This window comes from Takifugu flavidus, chromosome 6 (genome assembly GCF_003711565.1).
Source record: "Takifugu flavidus isolate HTHZ2018 chromosome 6, ASM371156v2, whole genome shotgun sequence".
Taxonomy (NCBI): Eukaryota; Metazoa; Chordata; class Actinopteri; order Tetraodontiformes; family Tetraodontidae; genus Takifugu; species Takifugu flavidus.
Window position 1 is genome coordinate 12,953,838 of NC_079525.1, and position 21,614 is coordinate 12,975,451.

The window sequence follows — 21,614 nt, forward strand, 5'->3', positions numbered from 1 at the left end:
CCGACGAATAAAGCGAATTAAATAAAGGTTACCAGTTCTCTCACGGGCAGCATCCCCAGTCCAACAGTCCGGGAAAGCGAGTTTTACCAGGTGGGTTTTGAAAAGAAAAGGCTTCTGAAGCTTTTCTTCACCCATTTGTGACTTCAGCCAACCACATTAACCTCTGCGGAGCGAAGATACGTGGAGCAAAAAAAAAAACCAGGACGGGAGGTAAACACAAAGGCGAGGGTTGTGCGGCGGGGAATGAGGCGTTCCTCTGGGACGGGAAACGTGAGCGGTGACAACAGGAAGCCGGTGTGAAAACTACAGAGGGAGGATTCCCACAGCATCCCTTCTCCTTTTCATCCGCTCCTGCGTCGACGACTCCCTCTAATCTGAGCATTCTTCTCGCCTCCCGTTAGGGTCCTACGCATGTGACTCTACCCGCAAGGCAAGGATTTAACGAAGAGTGTTTGACCCCCCCAGGCCAATAGCTCTTTGAAGCTGCAGTTTCCTTCCCTCTCTCTCACTACCTGGCCACTCCTGCTGTCTCTTCTCTCTAATTTATAGAGGTGACATACTGCCCTGAGGCTCTCCTGTCTTGTCAGGCTACATCTATACCTTGAAGGAAGCCAAAATATGCATATTACTAACAAAATGAGGACTTTTTGGCTAGTCCTTACATCTTTAAAGGCCATGGAACTCTGTGTGTGTGTGTGTGTGTGTGTGTGTGGTGTGTGTGTGTGTAGTTAGTGGTATTTTTTACAACAGTGCCGCTTCGTAAAACCTCTTAATTACATATACTTACACAACTGCCTGTCTGTAAATTGGCTGCAAATGGCGTTTCAATATGCATGTTCAGTGTAACATTTGAGTTCTTCCCGCACATAAACTGCTTGTTTGCTTTCTTTTCCACGCAGCTCCACCAGAATGTGCGCCGCCGTTTGTTTGTTCCGCCGATGTTCGGAGTGTGTTTGGGTTTCTGCCTCTCCGTGCGCACCGCTCCCCACTTTGGAAACATTGTAAGCAGATGTCACTGCCCCGGTCAAACAATGGTCACCAAGAGCCAGAGGGCAATCAGCCCGGGGAGGGTCAGCTAACAGTTTTAGGTTTCGCCAACAGTCGTTTCCACAGCGTGTTTGTGAATCGGCGCTTTGAGCCGCTTTTCCCTGTTCACAAACTGGCTAAACTGGAGAGACTTTTTTTTTATTTAAAAACCCTGTGAAAAAAATGAGTGTTGACAGAAAGCGTGAATTGAGATTTGGGGGCGGCAGAATAACCTCGTCAGCAGTGCTGGTTTGAGGAACAGGGTGGGGTGCGACTGTATCGTGTTGTTTTGATACTGTATCACAAGGAAGGGACGGGTCTATCCTGAAATGGAGATAATACCCAGGATGCTTTTCCCCTGCACACACACACACACACACACACACACACACACACAGCACAAACCAAACAAAAGAGACGCCCGCTGCAATCTTGATGGAAGGCAGATTAGTATCTTAGCCAGAAAATCCTGACAAAGTCGAGAGGCGCGGAGCTTGTGGGGCCCTTGGGAAAACAAAGACATTGACAGTAGCGCGGCCTGCGGTGTCAACACGAGGTCAGATAAAGAGGCTCCCACGAAAAAATGCTTAATCACTCCGGCTTCTGCCCGGATGAGCGAGGCTCTGAACGGGCACCTGTGTCAGCAGCGCCGACACTGTAAATAAGATGGAACTGATAGCAGGTTGAGCAGGTCAGCTGGTGATTTATAGATGGCGTGCGTTCGCGTGTACAAATTCGCCACGTTGCTTCTCTACCGTGCGAGCCAACAATTACAGTAATTGGTGTGCGAGGAGGGATGGGGGGGGCGTGTGTCCACAGTGTTTGTGTAATCGGTGTTGGCCTCCCATCGAGAACAAATATCTATTGTGGCTGGTGAGAAGAGGACGGAGCGGGTAGAGACGAGGGCTGTGAGCGACTCGAATCCTCCAGCGTCCCCTTGAGTGTGTCACAGTTTCATTTCATCCCGTTTTATTTCAGTCCTATATTTTTCTTTCCTTTCTTCTCCACCTTCGCGTGCGTGGAAGGACACGCTGCAGATGTTGCCTAATTACCCATGAATGGCAGCGTCTGCAGCGGACCACCAGGAGTGATGTAAAGCTGTGACATTTACCAAAATGTCGGGGAGTTTTCGGTGAGAGGAAGCGGTGACGGCTGGTGGCAGGCGTTCTATCTTCCCCATCGAATATTCCCACCTTCGGAGGAGTTGAGACGCTCCTTTTAATATATCTTCTGTCCACGGAGACCAACCCGACCGAAGCGTTGACGCGCACAGGCTCCACAAAACAAACTGTAAAATGTCTCCAGGACTAAAAACCAGCGGTGATCTGAAAAACCTTTTAACCCTTCCACTCGTGTGGGGTTCTGTTCGTTTCATCCCTGCTGAAGAGGTGGTGGTGGGGGGGGGGGGGACCTTCAGAGATTCCCCTTTGTGGCCCACTTGAGAGTCTCTCTCTGTGAACTTCACATCAAACAGTCACGTGTTCTTTGAAGTGTGTGTGTGTGTGGGGGGGGGGGGGGGGCTGAATACAGACCTCAACATGTTACAGTTCAAAACAATGTAAGGTGAAAACAGCACTAGACAGCCTTATCTCTCTCTCTCTCACACACACACACACACACATACACACACACACACACACACAAATAAGCATGCTATCATTCATCGTCTACGATTCTTTGAACACGCGCAGCAGCCTCGATCACGGAGATCCCCCTGAATGTTTTTTTTTTGTGCATCAGCGTTTCAGCGCGTGTGTTTGGTGAAAAGCATTTGATGACTTGGTGTTTGTCGTGCCACAGCCGTGCACGTGGTGCGTTTACCGCTGCTGCTCCTCAGTGGGCCGTCTCACTCATGTCTTTAACCCTGATCTTTGGGTTTTATTGGTAGACCTGAGGTGATTGGAGATGGCGACAGAAGCGGCGCAGCTCTTACTTAAGTGCTGTTAACTCTGCTTCCATTTTGAACATTGTTTTGCCAAGTTTTAATTGTGTGTACTTCTTTTTATTATTATGTATGGTGGGATTGTCATATGTAGATGAAATGATTATGGTTGTATAATGATGATTCAGGATGCATGTCTGCATCTCAGACGCTCCTATTTACTAGGGAAGGCGGTACAGAAGACATACAATAGATATAAAAACTCCAGCTAACGCACAACAGGAGTGGCTATTTGCCACACCTTTTGGCTAACACTGATGTTGCACAAAAGGCCATGTGCAAAAAAGACTGATGTAACATTACACAACAATATTTCCAAATGTCCAGCACTTCCCAGGGACTTTCACAAACGCATGTAATAAGACGGGCACATTAGCTCGAACGGTCAGTCTGTATTGCCTGATTGGGTGAATGGGGGTGTGTCCGCCTCTATTGCGACGACCAGCTGACTCCTGAGCGTACCTGGGGGGTCAGCACCCATCGCGTGAGGCCGTCTCAGCTTCAGAACATGGCCGTTGTGTGTTGACCCAGTTTTTGCCATCATCTTTATGTTTATGGTCGATGCTGCTCGTAGAATTTTGGCTAATAGGCATCGAACTGTATGCTTTCGGGCCCCATTGGGGCCCTTTGTGCAATCTATGGGTGCAGCCTGCCATCCCCCATTTTCATGCTGGGAACGGTTGCAACACAAACCCTGTATAAGTGGTGAAAGATAATTCATTAACTACTGTTAACTAATGGCTACCGTAGCAGAAAAGCACTGTGCCTAGTATAAAACATAAATTCTATGTTAATGTTCTTTTAGGATCATTTAGCTGCCTGTGATACTTAATTTTCTACAGTAAGAATGCTGTTAAAGTCCAAAGACACATTTGTAACCATTAGTTAATGGATGACTGCTGACATTAATATACGACACATGGCAGCACTTACGAATAACAATGCATATTTTTATTGCGCGTACAAACAGCAGACTGCCGTGACAGTGCATGTGCAGTGACTTATTGTTTTATTCTCTCAAATATTTGGAGGGCACAAGGACCTCGCAGATCCCCTAGACGGAGAGGGGCCGGACTCCGCTTCTGTCTAACCCTATCTAATACTGACATTGGCCACTGCTCCACATTAAGTATCCCGCATTCACGCACACAAAAAAGGGAAAAAAGGAAAATATCTGGAACCATCTGACCGGCGCATCCACCGGAGGCTTTCTGACTGTTTACTGCGCAAAAGAACACTCAGAGGGGGAAAATGGCCAAAAGCGACAGGCAAAGAAGTTTGGGGAGTGAGGAATTCTTCTTTGATTCCGAGGCGTCCCTGCTGGATCAGCACGATTTCGAGATGTCTAGTTGTACTTTTAATGACGTCTTCGACTCCAGAGACTCGCACACTTTCCTGATAAACGTGCAAGTTTTGCTGGAAGCTGCGAGGTTCCTTGAGAGTGCCGACAGAAAGGACGGAAGTGAGTTTTATTGTGCTGCGTTTGATCTGTTTTTAATACTTGGGTCTATAAAAAAAAAAAAAAAAATCCGGAAAACAAGACTTCAGACCGAGTTTATTTAACCAAGCTCCAGTGCTTGATAATACGCACGGCTATTTATAAAGGATTCTCTCGCTGTGATTTTTAAGAGTTTATAAATGTTTCGTTTGTGGTTAACGATCCTTTTACTTAAATTATGCGAGGGCGCTTGTGCATCCGTGCACAGCTCTCAGCAGATACAGCACATAAAGCTAAAAGGATGGGTTATAGGTAAAAATGTTGGGTTTTTACATTCGCAAGTGAATCATTTTTATCTTGCCGGGGGGTGCGGGGAGAAGGGCAATGATATGACTTTAATAGTCGTTCATTTTTCGCCTAAACTAATAAACCTCACAAGAGTTAGGCGCTGTTTGCAGAGATTTAATATCAGATTTCATTTGGCAGGGATTTGGCAGCGCAGATCTCAGCGGTTCAGCGCCTCTCTCGCTTGTTTGCTTCCTGTTATTTGTAGGCGTGTCGCGCAGAGTTCCACATGGTGCAAAGTTCGCTTGTGATTGGTCAGTCGTGTGTCCCGGCCCTCGACGCCTGTCAAAGCCCTCCGCCAATCGGGCGCTTGCTTGCCTGTGACGTCACGTGTTGCTGGGCCCGGGCTTGGCTCGCGAACTCAACCCTGCGTTTTGGTCGAAACATGGGAGCTGTAGGCTTTTATGTTGAATACTTGGAAGAAATGAGCCGCGTAAAAAGACTCTTTATCTATTAAGGTATGTTTTTTTTAAAGAAAAAACGTACATAAAAAATGAACTAATTTTAAGTCGGCCGAATTCAATCAGGGTAAGATTGCTTTCAGTCTTGGAAATAAATATTTTACGCGCTTGAACGCGTCCTATTGACTCAGTTTACCAGAATGCACCGCGCTCACACGCCCCTCCTTCTCTTCTGCTAGGCCCCGCCTCACAACCGCAGCTAGGTAAACAAACGCGAGAGGAGAAGAACCGAGCAGCAGCGGACACCTTGCTGGCTCCGGCCTCCTTCCAGGATATTTTATATTGTTTATATCCATTTTTGTAACCAAAATAATAACAGAATGTTTCCTACGAACTTTTAATACTTTGCTACGCGAATTTTAACGTTTTATAACAACAAAAACTGGCAGGAATTGGCAGTCGCTTGTCGGTTTTGAGACACTAAATTTTTGCCGACTGTTATTAAGAAATAGAGACCCAAGACATTTGACTAGATAACAGCTCGACGTGTTTTAAGTCCACCCGATGGTCTGTCCTCCGTTGATTTTAAAACCGACCTCTGTTTGCCTGTTTTCGCAAAGCTAACGCGCAAACTAAAGATAACGTCTGGAAATAATGACGGAGGTGAAACTAATAAATATCCAACGTTTATTGGAAGCCGCGGAATATCTTGAAAGGAGAGAAAGAGGTGAATATAAATCCGTGTTCCCGGCGATCACGGAAAATGTTGAGTGTAAAACCTTTGCATATGATTCGATGGTTACGTTTCTAGATGGTAATGGTATTTTTTTCTTTACTTCGTCAATAATAACTAAGTATTTGAAGAGTATTCATGCTAGCCTGGTGTGCAAAAAAAGCATGGAAAAGTGTGCAAACCCGACTAAACAGTTTTCTTTTCCGCAGAATGTGAACACGGATATGCCTCGACATTTCCTTCAAATCAAAACACAAACTACCAGAGGCAACGGAAATTCCGAAATAAGAAGTTCAGCAGTAACCACAATAGGTAAAAACCATCCATTTCCCTTATCTTCCCTTTATAGTATCGCTCATTTGATTGACTGCTACTATCTATGCCTGCTTTTGACGCGATATTGACGTGTCTCTATTGCTGCTTGGTAAATAGGCTATCGTTGCCATCGTCTGGAAACGCGCTTTCCTTTTAGAAAGGACTTTGACTGGAAGTTTCCCACTGTCTTGCAAACGTGTTAAATTCATAAGGGCATGCATGACAGTGCACACAGTGGTTTCGTTGACCTGGGGGAGGGGATAGCAACACAGCTCTGCCAGCTTTTCATCAGCTGATTGTCAAACGGACTGCAGTGGCTGAGTCTAGGGATCGTCGCGAAATGTAGTGAAACGCAGAGAAAAAAAAAAGGATTTTCCTTTTTAAAATTGCGATATTTTACCAACCGCTATCTTGAATAAACTCGAGTCTTATTTTGGTTTAATATAGGATTTTTGACAGGCCTGATTATTTTTTAAAAGCACGAAATGAATTCTACACTGTGCGAGAGAGCGATAGGTTTCCCTTAAACCCTAAACGGGTATCGCTGCTATTTATGGCTGATGTTGTTTGCTGACATCCAAAGGTGGATACATGGATCCGTTTTTAGCATCAAAGGTGCTAAGAGTTGTCGATAATTTGGCGTTTCACCTTTTTTTGCAACCCACCAGCCAAAGTGAAAGTCTTTCTTTCATTTCAAACCACTTGTAGACCTATATAATCCAAGACCCCCCCCCCCCACCACCACCACCTTCCAGTTATTTTGATATAGCCAACATGAAGCTGTTGAGGAATGCTGTAAATTATGTTATGTGGCTGACTGCGCTACAGATAATCATTGACAGCCCTGAAAAGAAAATAGCTCATTTTTACAGTGATGACAGTAAACATGAACTCAGTAAAAGAGAAACAGATGACCTAAGGCCGGATAGATTGTACTTAATTGCTGTGCCAGGCTGCTTACATTAAGCTGTCAGCTGACAGCCATACATCAAATGCCATCCCTCCCATCCTCCCATCTCTGAGTAGTTTAATATTAACGTTGGAGCTGGCTATGTACAGAAAGTGCTGTATTACTCATCAGCAGCACCGCCTGTTCTGCATGGCAACAGCACGCACCGGCAATGTAAAGATCTAGGGATGTAAAGCTTGAAAAGAGTTGGCTGTAGAAAGGGCACAATGGTAGAGAATAGCAAAATTTGGGGACGGCATTGTCTTTAGAAATGCTTCTCTGTTTAGCCCGTGAAATGTTCACAATGATCATTGAGCAGCAGCACAACACATTTCAGAGGGATTATCACAAGCGTGACAGCACTATTGGCACTATTTTTTCCCTCCTCCTCACGTCGTGGTGCAGCTTAAGGTAATTCCCACCCAAAATGCAAATCAACACAATATAATGGATTCCCCTCACGACGTCAGGGTCACAGTGGGGCCAAACCGAGCAGAATATTTTGCTGAAATAGTTCGATTGCCTCCTGACTTGGGCGAGTTGTTACCCTGAAGCCCATTTTCTCCACCTTGCAATGTAATATTCCAACGTCTCTTCATCAGAGACCATAAACTGAGCTCTTTACGACCCCTGAATCAGCATAGTCATTCAAAAATTGCTTGACAAACAATCTCTTTTATTAGCTCGCGGTGGGGCCAAGTTTTTAACTGCAGCCTGATTTCTGGAGCGCGCCCGCTCCAGCTGCAGCCACCTTCTCGGTGGCGTGTTGAGGCTTAGAGCGATGGGCTTATCTGACTCTGTCCTCTCTTGCCTACTGTTTATAGCAGGGTTGCTTTATCTCCTTGACCCACTCTCTGTCTGCATGCACACACACACACGCTTGCATCTACATGTGTGCGTGGCCTTCGGTCAATTCATTATCACTAATACTGTATTAGTGAGCAGCAGATATTGGATCCAGGAGTCGGGGAGTTTATCATGATAAAAGGCAATTAAAAAAGAAAACTGGACTCGACCCACACTGGAGGCACGAAAGAGCCGTGTAGTCAAATATTTGGCCTTGGTGTTTATTGGTGCAGGTCACAATAAAAAAGGGTGATAAGTGATGACCATGAGGCTCTCCTAATGCTTCAGACTTCAGCACAGCCGTGCACGGTGCCTCCTTATCTTCTGCTGCGTTCTTATTTCCCGAAGCCTTATTTACAACATGGCTGCCGCCCTAACGGTCCGCGTCGGTTTTAAAAGGACCAAAACGAAGGAACATAAAGTGCGGCGCCGGCCGTACATTGTGTCGTGCTGATAGCGCGAGTGCATCACACACTCCACCCAGTGCTGAGTGTTTAAACGGCTGCGGCTCCTCCATTTAAACATCAGGCCCCCCCCCCCGATGAGAGGTTCCCTCCATTGTGTTCTCACACAGAGAGACTCTTAGTGCCCAGCTGATTCACTTTACATTATTGACACAGGACTGAACACTGCCCCCCCCCCCCCCCACACACACACACGGACTTTCAGTTTTTCTGAGATACAACACAGACATAGATCATTATGTGGTAGTTTATTGGGGTGAAGGCCTCCTCTTTGGAACCCGTTGAGATTAAATGAAGTCACTCGCTGTGCTAGGACTCCATGTCTTATTCACCCCTCCCTTTGGCGAGACCTTTCAGCGAATTATCTCACAAATAATTTCCCGTGTCGCGGCCGTGGCCGTTTCAGGAAGTGACGGGTTACTTTTTATTTTGTCCCCGCAAACGTTGACGTTCCTGTGCTCATTTCTCTCTTTTCTGCCTTCACAGGTCCACACATAACGAGCTAGAGAAGAATAGGTGAGTCCTTTTGCCTTTTTCTGTGTTAAAACCCTGACGTGTCCTTCTCTCCAACGACTCACTCTATCCTTCCTCCAGCATTTCCTCCTTTCTGCGGGCCTGTAGAACCTGATCTGTAGGATGACCTTGTCATGCTCAGTTATGACCGGTTCCTCTTTATTTCCGCCCCGTCTCGCCCTCGCTACTTGTACGTTTTTAAACATCTTCACTTTGTGTTGTAGTGGCTGTGATCTATGTCTATTTCTGAGCGGAATGAGCCATCTCCAAGCTTTGTAGATGGATTATACTCTTTAAATGAGTTGTATCTCCAGTCAGTATGGCCTGCTTTGATGATATAGGAACTATGATGGTTTACCACAGTTGTCTGAAGAACACGGAGACGGGTTCCTAAGAAGCCCTTATCAGCTTGAGTTCACCACCCACATTGTGTGCTTATGATTGTTTATGCCGTGTGACTTTGCAGACTCCGAGTCCAGCTGTAAATAGTTGATTTTGTCGCCATAAGTGAAATAAAACTCCCATTTCATTATCTCCCGAGGCCTGGGCGCAATAAAAAGACGTGGGAGGCTCCGTTCGGAGTAATTTCCACGTCACACCGGCCTGTTTTTCTCACCATTCTCCCTGACAGCCTCCTCTAAAAGGATGGGAACGTTGGAAGGAGAGGCGTCCAGCGAGTTAAATATAGCTGGAGCCGACGTGTCATCTTGCTACTCATACTGTACGTGATGCCACGCGAGGCCAGCCGGTCTGTTCAGTGGCCCTGGCAGATCACCGCACCCATGCCGGTTTTGCATTTTCGTGGCGACACACACACATTTATACACTGTGTGAACCAACACCCAACGAGGCTTCCCATCCTCCAGGCCCGTCTTTCTGCTGGCTCCAACCTGATATTCCTGTTGCTACACACGCGTAGGGATCGAGGCGTTCCAGATCCAGACCGCGCCGCGAACACGCCGGCCTGTGAAAACGCCGTTTCTCACTTTCCCCGTAATCGTTGACCAGAACCCGGCTCGTCGGAACTTCCTTCAGAGCCCAAATTGAATTGAAATTGAAAATGTAATCCATCCTTTCAGCAGCACTTGTAAAGTCAGATTCATTTATAATCCCTCCTGCCAGAAGTTAATCCAATTCCCTTGGAGCACGTGCCTCTCTGCGAGCTACATGTATCAGGCATAGCTGTTCACCCGAGTGTGTCAGGCTCAGAGCGTGATTCTCCAACAATGGGAGCAGTATTCCTTCCTTTTCGGCCCACTTCCACGCTGATGAGGCAGCTCTCTCATGCTTCAGCCTGACGAGGATTCCTTTTTTTTTTTCCTCCAGACTTATCAACACTGTTTATCTGCCGCCGGCGAGACGATTTGCCTCGCACGGCTAGCGCAGGGCTCGATAACCTCTGTGACAAGTAGACCCGTCTTGACAGCACAGCTCACAGGGTGCGGATAAACTGGCCCAAATTGGGAAGGGGGGGGGGGGTTATACATTCCAGATGCTCACCCTGTGCAGCGGGACCAGATAACATTGTGGTTTCGCTGCTTTGATGAAGGCCCTCTTAACAAGCCCATGTTACTTGGAGCTGCCAGTGCTAAATTATGGCGCCCAGTTGGGTTCAACGCACGTTGCCGCCGCGCTGGCTTTGATCTCGTGGCTCTCAGTGCTTTCATTTAAATGTGTTGATGCCAAATTCCCCCAAGTTGGGGTTTGTTATGAAGGCTTAGGCTATAGATTACGCATTCTAACCCTTTGGACAGTACAGAAGGTTTTTATCTGCTACAACAATCTACAAAAATGTGTTTGATTCTTTATGAAAGAGGCCGAACACCTTTCGTCGACTGTTGAGGGAAAACCAGAAAGGCTTGATCTCTACCTTTTGATGTGTGTGTCACACAGAGAGCGAGCGAGTCTATAAGTGGCCACATCGCCACCCATCTTTTTTCAAATATCTCTTTTCGTGTCGTACAAGAGCTACCACGTTTGTTGTAATTACAGAGCAAGGAGCCCTCGTTCCTGCCCGGGTCAAATGTGCATTTAGACAGAAATAAGCGCTCCTGCCTGTGCTGATGATCACAAGTAAGCCAGTTTCGCCAGCCTTCATGCTGTCCCAGTAAGTGCAGCCTATTCTCAGGCTGTGCTACGGGGCCTAGAACTGGGACCATTTGTTCTGGCCAACGTGACGACTTGTAAGCTTTTCTTGGCTCAGAAAAGCAGCTTAGAGGACTTGATCTTTGGTCTGGTGAGTCCAGTTGGAGAGCATACACGTGCAAGGGCACACGCCACCCCACCCCCCTCCTTTCCCCTCTCGCAGGCCGCCCGACGCTGGTCCGTGCAAGCCCGGCACGACTTTGGCTTAGCTAACGACACCGGCAGAAAACAAGGAAGTATTTGACAGGCTGATGGGATGAGCGCAGGGATAAGTCAAATACACCTTACTTAGTGGTGCTGCGAGCGTCCTGTAAGCCCGGAACACACTCCCAGTGTGTCATTGTGTTCAAGGGATCCTCCCTGCACCGTAATTAACAGCGTGAGCCGTTTTCAGGGTGAGACCGGTCGCTGCAAACAGCCCGATTATGACAAAACATGTTCGATTGAAGTTGTTGCCAGTGGTAATTTAGGACGCAAAAGAAGTCCTCAGCCATGCGTGACAGTGGGAAGATGGTGCCTGGCGTGCTTGACCTTTCTTGTTGAGCCCTCATGCTGGAAAAGTTCACCTCTAGTACACGATGGGAGTGTGACTAAAGAGGGCGCGCAGGCGTGTTCAGGAGGTTTAAACTACAGTTTAGTGGTCATGTGCAGCTCCTATCACGGGGTCTCCACCACGCCGTTGCCTGAGCCAGTTACGAACTGCTTGGAGATGAAAAGGCTGTTTTAGTTGCTGCAGGGGCTAAAAGAACTAAAAGGCTGTACCTTAAAGAAAGAGGGGAGCAACGATGGAGGAAGAGAAGGCAGGAAGCCCGTTTGAGACCAACTCAATTAAACTAAATCTGAGGACGGCGTCTATTTTTAGCTGTACAGCTGGGGAAAAACAGGGAAACACCACAGCCTTCTGACCAATCACAGAGGTTAGCTATTCACCAATGAGAGCTAGCGAGGCCAAGAAACAGCGAGAGGAGCCCCCTCCACCTAATCTGGCGAGCGGCGACCTCGCCGTCCTCGTTGAAACGCTGGAATATCGCATTCTCTCTGCTTAGACCTCAAGTCACATCAGACAGTTCCACCAACGCGTTTAAATGTAATGAAAACAGCCCCGTGTCATCATAAAGGACGCAGAACCACTGCAACATCTGGCTGGAGCCTTAGGAAGCCGTCCACACACGTACGGGCTGATCATGCTTCCATGTGTTGCTAATATATGTTATTTTCCCCCTAAAGAATCGTATCGATTATTCCGATACCGCGTCCTACATAGCCCAAGTTGCCCCCCCCACCGGTGAAGCAGATTAAAAGGCAGTGTGCACGTGTGAACTAATCTGCGTGCGAGGGCTGGGCTCCGGCGCTGCCCCCGCTGCAGACCACAGCCGCCACTCCCGACCGTCCTCTCCCTCTCCGCTCCGTCGACGCACGCGAACACGTGTTCACGCCTGCGGCCGGCGCTCGAGAGGACCCGACCGCTGCGCCGCCCTTTCATCTTCCCCCCCCTCCCCGGCCCGCCCCGTGCACGCTCGGGCTTAAACGCCGTCTCTGTTGCCGTCCCGGCCTGTCCGCTGCTCCTCCTCCACGCTCCCGCCGGGCGCCACGCAGGACGCCCTTTACGCCCCGGGTGTCTTTAGCAGATATAGCCCGCCCAGTACCAATCAGCTTATTTACCCCGGTGTTTCAACTGGACTTTCACCAGTCCGAATGGATTTCCCCGCTGCGTTGTGCGGCGCTCCCATCCCCCAGTTTCCGAATCCATATCTTTATTGCGAGCTACAGCCAGAAATTCTGTCTCTCTCCTACACAGAAACTCATTTTTGGGATTGAGGTCACAACTGCGTAAATGCTTAGAAATATGGAAGTCCCTCTAACACCCCCCCCACCCCCCCCACCCACCCACCCACGCGAGCGCCAGCCATGCATTTTTTACCCCTACTGCGTATCCAGAAATGTGGGTCACCGTTCAGCAGAGTTCCCATGGAATCCCAAGACAGTGGAGTAACTGATGCTTCCTTCTGCGAGGCAAGGAAACGAGAGCACCCCCCCCTCCTCATTCCTCGGTCCCGTTTGTCAGTTTGGAAAGACAATTGGATCTCGGTGGATGATTGAACTGTTCAAACCTGAGGCCTCAGGCTCTGGCGCCGCCACTACAAACCATTAAAAATGCACAAATCTACACTTGACTTCTGCAGCTCCACGAGTGGAACACAGCTTTTAATCCGGCTTTACTGGCTACACTTGCAGCCCATGCATAAAATATGCCCCCGCTTGTGTCCACCATGTATGAAGATGTGGGCGAGATGCACCTTTCATGTATCTGTTCATGACGTTTGTCCAAATATGTCACATCGATGGAGGGAAAACTGGAGTCTGGGCTCGAAAGCGCGTGAGGAGACGTCCTCTCGCTCGCCCTCACTGAAACCCGGTGGACAGGCTGCCTCACGTTTGTGCCCGTGGCTAGTTTCTGGGCAGATTACACAGGCGGAACAACCCCCGCTGCCTACCCCACCACCATTTCCCACCCTCTCTTCACTCCGACTCTCAGTATCTATCCCATCTGTCCACGCTCCATAACGGACATGAAGAAGAAAAAAACCGAGGCTGCGGGACGGACACCTCAGCACTTCTGCATCCGCGCGTTTGCATGCGCGAGGATGTCGGCAGTAGCCCGACGATTGTCCCGTCACATGTCTGGACCATCTGCCGAACCGCGCAAACTTTTCAGAAAGAAGGATAATCTAGAATAATGACTCTGCCATCCTAATCCAGAAGCCTTCGGCATATAAGCTCGTCTCCATCTGCATTTGCCGCTTCCTAAATCTGCCATTTATAGCTCAGATCATAAAAACGGAAGTTGGACGAAGCACGTAGGGCGGGCGCCAGGGTTTGGGTTCTTTGAGGACTGTTCCAGAACCTTTAATGGCTCCCTCCGTTAGCAACAAATCAGTCAGGTGCTGCTGCCTCTGCGGGTAAACATGTGACCCTGCCCGTGCCGCCCTACAGTGCTCACGTGAGCGGGACAGAATAGAACCCCCCCCACAGCTGAAGAGGTGAAGAGAATTAGCAGAGAGAAAATGACTTTTAATTCAGTAAACCAGGAAACAAAGGCGCTGACCCGACACCAGACCGGCAACACAGAGGAGGTAGTTTCTGAACCATATCTTCAGATTTACTCCGGTGGTGGTCTTCTGTGGCGTGGAATAACTGGGTGAAGGGTTGCACTTCCTCCCCGTGTGTGTATGAGAAGTAGGTCGACGTGTGTGTGCGCGCGTGTGTGTGTTTAATGGGTTTGTGGGATTTTCAGAGTGTATTGACGGGTATATATGCGCTGGAAATCCGACGCTCCCTTTGAAGAGCCCGTCCGGTAATTATGTCGGACATCACGGTCGGCCTGAGAAGTTAGTCATTATTTATGTGTTCACACGTTTGGAATGTCCCCATTGTTCCTGCAGCTTTGAGGGGCTATCAGAAGGAAATCCAGCATTTTGTTTTCACACGTGTTGAATAGTAAATCCCATTTATGTCTCCGGCCACTGAAGACGGCGTCTTCGAAAGCTTTTAAGGAACACGTCGGGGGGGGGTTTATTGTTTGGATTCGGCCGAAATGAAAGACGTTACGTTTTAGGGGAGGCTGGAGCGTAACTCATGGGAGTCGGGATGAGGGAAGAGGGAAGAGGGTGGATGAAGTGGGACGGTGCAGAGTGCTGACCCCAGGCCAGCGGGCTGCTGCTCGCTCACATGTCAAAGCCAGGCGGCAGGAGCTGCCTGGCTGTGTACCCATCTGGGGCCCTTTAGGAACACACAACACACACACACACACACACACACACACACACACACACACACACACACAGGAGGATGGGAGTGGAAGTACCCCCAGTTGTCTCAAGAGGATGTCGTGGCAGGAATAAATACAGGAAGCGTTTTCAGCCAAGATTTGCTCCAGTTGAATTCATACCAATCAAAAAAAAAAGGGTTATTTAAGCGACGGAGGTCCGTTTTCCATAGCTGGTGATGAACGGGCGGCAGCTTTAGAGGCTGTTTGCTCTTCACCCGAGCGTCTGGAGACCCCAGACCTCAGAAACCGACCTCGCCGTTTCGGAGCGGGCGGGATTTCAGACGCACCGGCCCAATAAGAGGAATGTCCCTCCGCAGAGGGGGCTTTTCTCTGCCCGTGTGTCAGCGAGGGATTTGATCTCCCCGCTGTGCGTGACAGTCCGGAGAGCGCGGCGAGCTACCGGCCACGTCTAATAATCCTCCAGGGATGAAGAGGCGTTCGTTTATCACACATAGCCGAGTGTGGAGACGCTCCTCCGCCCGCTCTCTGCGGTTCCACTCAGTATTTCTGTCTGCTTCCGGTTTCATTTGATCCGGTCACTGTCACATCCTTTAAGAAGGAATACCGGACTGATCCGGGGCCTCTTAAATCCATCGCTGCTGATGTAACCATTCCAAGAAGTCTCTGTTACGGTTGTAAGTGGGTGGAGAGGTTTAAAAAACAACAGGTCCGGTTGCTGGCGTGCAGGTATTTCTAGTCGTAAGCCATCCCATAGTGAGCTGCAGAAGCTCTGAACGTGTACGTCCCAGGAATTCAGATTAAATGGAGGTGGAGGCCTTTGACCTTTAACCTTTCAGTGACCAGTCGTCCGACCTTAGCGGCACTGGAATTTACCAATCACTCATTTACTCAAGTCAAATATATAATATATATATATATATATATATATATATATATAAACGCAAACGTCTCTGTCCTTTTGACTCATCAATCTACGTCACGTGCACAGTCGCTGGGCTCCTGACGTGTCTGGTCATCGACCGGCGGCCCAGCGAGGGGGGGTATGAGTGTTTTAAGAGCACGAAGCCGTGAAAGGACAGAGCCAGGACCGGAGGCGCTGGATGAGGGACACACTCCTGATCGCGGGTGTGGAGGGGTTCTCACTGACTCGGCAAAGATTGGCAAAAATCCGACGACCCTTAAACGTGACGCGTCTCCGGTGGGAGACGTACTCGGGGGGGGGGGGTGTATTTTAGAGTGCAGGTTTTATCTCAAATGTCTGCCCAGAGCGATGGGGAACACCCTCCTGGGGTCAGTTTGCCCCAGAGGGGGGGGGGGAGGGGCAGGAAGGCAGGAGGGGAGTATTTGCAGGTGGGAGTTATCTGAACTTGTCTGCTGAGACGGTTGTTTTAGTCTTGATGGGAGCAGCCAGACAAGCCCAGACACGACCCACACATGAGTAAAAGTCAGCCTTATCACATGAAATACACGGCGCGCCACGTGGGCTGTAAACAAACCGGAACTCACCGACTTATTAGTGGTGAGTTCAGGTTCCAGCTCAGAGTGTAAGAAAAAGGGACGTCCTCTTAGTAGTAAACAGGATTCCAGCAGTGAGCAACAAAAACAGCTGGAATTACGGAGACAAGTAGTCTGGCGCTGTTGTGACACTGGGTAAAACTGAGTGTGTGAGTGTGTGTTAGTGAGTGAGTGTGTGTGTGTGTGTGTGTGTGTGGGGGGGGGGGGGGGGGGCTCCTGTCAGTGCAGCACTTTGCACAGACAGATGACGGCTGATGCTATCACTAAGTCCTAGACCAGTTGTCTCCAGCGTTCGTCTCTGGTGACCGCAGATCTCTGGCTCTCCTGCCTCCTGATTAGAGCCGTTCCTGCGAGCTGCTCACACCCACACTCGGGGGGGGGGGGGGGGGGGGGGGGGGGGGGGTGGGGGGGGGTCCTCATCCTCCCTGGATGTAGGTCCAATAAAAAGTCTGAGCTTCCACCTGACGCGAGTGTGAAGTGAAATAAATCCAACACTAGATTTGAATCCATCCAAACTCCAAATCTTTGTGCTCTTGTGTAAACTCTCCCCCCTCCTGCCCCCCCCCCCCCTCCCCTTCTGTCCCCCCCCCCCCCTGCAGACGGGCCCACCTGCGGCTGTGTCTGGAGCGGTTGAAGGGCCTGATCCCTCTGGGACCCGAGTGCAAACCGCCACACACCACCCTGGGCCTGCTCAACAAAGCCAAAGCACACATAAAGGTGAGGCCGGGGGCCTGAATCCGGTTTCTTCTCAGCCCCCTCCACGTCACTGGGATGTTTGGTGTTAAATAGCGTCCACGTTCCCAACGGTCCCGTCTCTGTCCCCCCCCCCCCCCCTGTCCCCCCCCCCCCCCGCCTCCTTCTTCCGCCCACCAGAAACTTGAAGAGACGGATAAGAAGAGCCAGTACCAGCTGGATTCTTTGGAGCGCGAGCAGAGGCACCTGAAGCGTCAGCTGGAGCTGCTGGGGGGCGCCGGCGGCGCCGCGTCCTCAGGGAGGCTCGGCGGAGGGCGAGAGATACGCACGGACAGCGTGGGCTCCGCCCTCAGCTCCGACCGCTTCCGACCGCTCCGACTCTGAGCAAGGTGAGCTTGGCCAGCGCCCCCGCGGGTCCAAGAGGGTCGACTGTGCCACCTTTGGTGGCTGATGAGAAGCCTGACCGGATGCACATCAGTAAAAGTTGTTTTTTATTCTCTCTCTCCCTCTCCATCTCCCCTCCCCCTCTCCTCTCCTCTCTCCCTCTCCTCTCCCTCCCTCTCTCCCCCTCCTCTCTCTCTCTCTCTCCTCTCTTCTCCTCCCTCTCTCCCTCTCTCTCCTCTCTCTCTTCCCCCTCTCCTCTCCTCCCTCTCTCTCCCTCTCTCCCTCTCTCTCTCTCTCTCCTCTCTCCCTCTCTCCCTCTCCCTCCCTCTCTCCTCTCTCTCTCCTCCCTCTCCCTCTCTCCTCCCTCTCCCTCTCTTCCCTCTCTCTCCTCCCTCTCTCCTCCCCCCTCTCTCCCTCCCTCTCCCTCTCTCTCTCCCTCCTCTCCTCCCTCCCTCTCCCCTCTCCTCCCTTCTCCTCCCTCCTCTCCCTCTCCCTCATCCCTCTCCCTCTCTCCCTCCCTCTCTCCCTCTCTCTCTCCTCCTCTCCTCTCCGATCTCTCCTCCCTCTCCCTCTCTCCCTCTTCTCTCCCTCTCCCTCCCTCCCTCTCCTCTCCCCCTCTCGCTCTCTCCCTCCCTCTCCTTTCTCCTCTCTCTCCCTCCCTCATGCCCGTCCTCTCCCTCTCTCTCCCTTCTCTCTCCCTCCCTCCCTCTCTGCTTCCCTCCCTCAGTCTCTGGTCCTCTCTCCCTCCCTCCCCTCCCTATCCCTCTCTCTCGTCTCCCCTCCCTCCCTCCCTCCCGCTGGCCCGCCGCTCCCTCTCCCCGCTCTCTCTCCGCTCTGTCTCCCTCTCCCTCCCTCCCTCGTCCTCCTCCTCTCGTCTCCCTCCCTCTCTCTCGTCCCTCTCTCCTCTCCTTCCCTCCCTCCCTCTCTCTCCCTCCCTCTCTTCCCTCCCTCTCCTCTCCGTCCCTCTCTCTCTCCCTCTCTTGTCGCGCTCCCTCCCTCTCTCCTCCCTCTCCGCTCGCCCTCCCTCTCCTCCTCTCCTCCTCTCCCTCGTGGCCCTCCCCGTCTTCCCTCTGCCTCTCCCTCTCTCTCGACCTGCCTCTCCCTCTCCCGCCTTCGCCCCTCGTCCCTCTGCCCTCTCCTCTCTCCCTCTCGTCTCCCCCCCTCTCCCCATCTGTCCATCTGTCCGTCCTGCAGCAGAGATCGAGGTGGACGTGGAAAGCATAGAGTTCTCCCATGGAGAGCTGGACAGTGAGAGCACAGCCAGCACAGCGACCTGGACGACCACAGCAGCCTGCAGAGCATGGCCAGCGACGAGGGCTACTCCTCCTGCAGCGTCAAACTCTCCTTCTCCTCCTAGACCCCACCCCCCCCCCCCGTCCCAGTCTCCTCCCGCATTATAGTCCCATAATTATTTTCTTTGGTTCTTTTTTGGAAAGGATCCCTGCTCTGCTCAGCAACAGATCAGACTCTGGTGCTACCGCGCAACAAACCCGAGAGCGAGACACATCAGTCGTGCCCCCCCCCCCCCCAACCGCTGAAAACGCATCCGCCTGTCGCGGATCTTTCCAACCATGTGTTAGAGGAAACCTACCACAAAAACAAAAACATTCCTGTCGAATGTGGGTGCTTTTGTGCATTTTCAGAGTGATAATTGTATTTTTGTGCGTGGCCCCTCCCCCACCTCAACAAGCAGCTACAAGCGATCCTGCACTTACCGACTTTACGGCTGTCAATGGAAATGGCACAACGACACACACACACACACACACACACACCACCACACACACACACACCACACACACACGTATAACAAAAACCTTTGGAGTAAATGTCCAGACTCTTTCCAGCACTAAAAAGCAATAATTACAAACTATATTTTCCCTCCCTTAAAGACTTCACGGCCGTCCATAAAAGCAATTTTTGTACATAACAATAGTTTCATAAATTAAAAAAAAAAGATATGTTTTTTTATATTATAAAAAAAAAGGTAGACCCGATGGATAGAAGTGTTGCTCTGTTGCTGTTCGACCTGTCTTTGTTGTGCTGTTTAAAGGAGTCATTTATTCTCCCGTAGAGGAGGAGCAGAGCGGCACGACCTCTGTCCCCGGCAAGGTCAAGGAAGCCTCCGTGTCTTTGTGGCCCGCTTTTATTTATTCTTTTAATTCTTTTTCTTTTAACGCTAATGACATTTATGGGCAGGGGGGTCGTTTGACATTCCACCGGTGGTGAGGGAACACCTGAAGGTCCACATTGTCCTGCTCCGCTGGCATTCTGCACTCTAAAGTTCTGCTGTCAACTTCTCTTTTCCTAACTGGGCGGGGGGGGGCGGGGGGTCCATATTTTCCTGGATTTGTCCTTTTTTTTTACCACTGTTGGCGCTTTTTCCCTCATTCCTTATTTTGAGATATTTCGTCTTTTGGCACTGGGGGTTGGGGGGGGGGGGGGTGCACACATGTAGCCATTTTCTTTCTTAAATTTCTCTCCTGATGGTTTATTCAGCTGACACTTGAAATGTAATTGGCCCCCTGAGCTGCTCCTCATGCGCCTCCACTCTGGAGTCATCAGGAAACGATGGGGGCATGATTTCCCCCTAACAGCCCTAAACTAACTGGATAGACCACACAAATGGCCTCCATTTTTTAGGGAATAAAAGTCCCTTCAGGCAACTACTGAGTCATTTACTCCAAAATGAAGGGTTTCTGATGCTCGGTTTTACTCGTGGGAGGATCGAAGTCGCTATTAAACTTTGGGTTATTGTTGGCAAAAGGTGTCTTACGTTACGAATCCAAGGCCTCTCTGGTGGAGGACTTTAAAGAAGCCCTTTTGGTTCCCTGAAGGACGACAGTTGCGCTACGCCAAGCTGCGACCAGGCTCTCGTAGCCACCGCCACTGGTGCTCGACTATTTTACTGAAATCCAAATGCCTAAAGAAACACATCGGAACACCTCAGTGTCCTCTCCATCGTCCCCCCTCCCTCCCTCTGGCTCTGAGGGACAAGTTTACATTTCTTCCTTCCCTCTTCTAAGTTATTAAACTCCACTGTCTTTTGCTCCTCGTCTTGTCTCCACGTGCTGGTTTTTACTGTATCTGCACTGATCCCCGCGCTCGAAGAAAGGGATAAAATTATAAGAACTGATTTCACAAAAGCCGGGTCTGTCCTTTCCCTGTGTGTGTGTGTGTGAGTGTGTGTGTGAGTGATCGTAATAAGGTGGAGCTTTAAAGAAGCATCTGGTCCATGACCGGCCTGCACTGATTGTTTGCCACCCTGCTTTAAACAGCAGACGTTTGCAGAAGTATTCCCCCCCCCCCCCCCCAAAAAAAAACAAGCATATCCAGGCTGCTGAGGCGCGTGCGTGAAGGTTCCGGACTTGGCCTCAGTGCGGACCGGTCACGGCCCAGATGAAAGCGCAGAGAAAGAGATTCTGGTTCCAGTGCAGGTTCCAAACAATAGCATATCTTCACGAGCTACGTTTTACCTCTGTTAAAGTTTAGTGTTAATCCTGCAGTTCAGACTGTGGTTCAGGGAATGCTTGAATTTCCAAGAGGGTTCAGTTGCAGCTGAGAAATTGTACGACAGGTGGAAAAGTGGAAACCAGAGTTGTCTTCGGTGAACTGCGTCGTTCCGATACCGGTGTCTCGGCTTACAGGGTCCACCAGACCCGCTCCTGTTGTTCCGAAACTGTTTTGTGAAACATGCAGTCTGGTGACGATTCTTGCTGGAGTTGGAGATGCAATACTTACAATAAAAACACCAAGATTTTCAAACCAACCGACTCGGCTGCTTCCTCGGGACTGTTTTATGACGGTGTCATGAATCCTTTAGCCTCAGAACAGTCAAAATGGGACAATTTCTCCTTTCTACAAGACACTTTAATCACTTTTAGCCCGTTACTGACATACACACACCATGTTCTGTCAAAGCTCTCATCATCCCTGTCAATTAGCCTCCAGGATTTTGGTTACATATCAGAATTTCTGTTTGTCACAGAAAAATAACAAAGATGATACCACTAATTAAATCTTATATTATTTCTAGGAAAGCGGGCAGGAAATTGCACTTACCAGGATTTAATTTAAATATTAACTTTTTAAACAGATGGCGCCTTCCTGTAAAA

The 21,614-nt window shown here is 49.9% G+C and overlaps 1 protein-coding gene across 1 annotated transcript; it reads left to right on the top strand.

Moving 5' to 3' along the window:
• The first annotated feature begins 4,071 nt into the window (after positions 1-4,071).
• Positions 4,072-21,268, top strand: mxi1 (max interactor 1, dimerization protein). Its single transcript, XM_057035503.1, is given in 8 exon segments — positions 4,072-4,430; positions 6,095-6,197; positions 8,946-8,975; positions 17,022-17,139; positions 17,296-17,478; positions 17,480-17,504; positions 18,694-18,765; positions 18,768-21,268. Coding segments are annotated over 8 exon segments (831 nt in total). The 5' UTR covers positions 4,072-4,219; the 3' UTR covers positions 18,857-21,268.
• Positions 21,269-21,614: the final 346 nt, after the last annotated feature.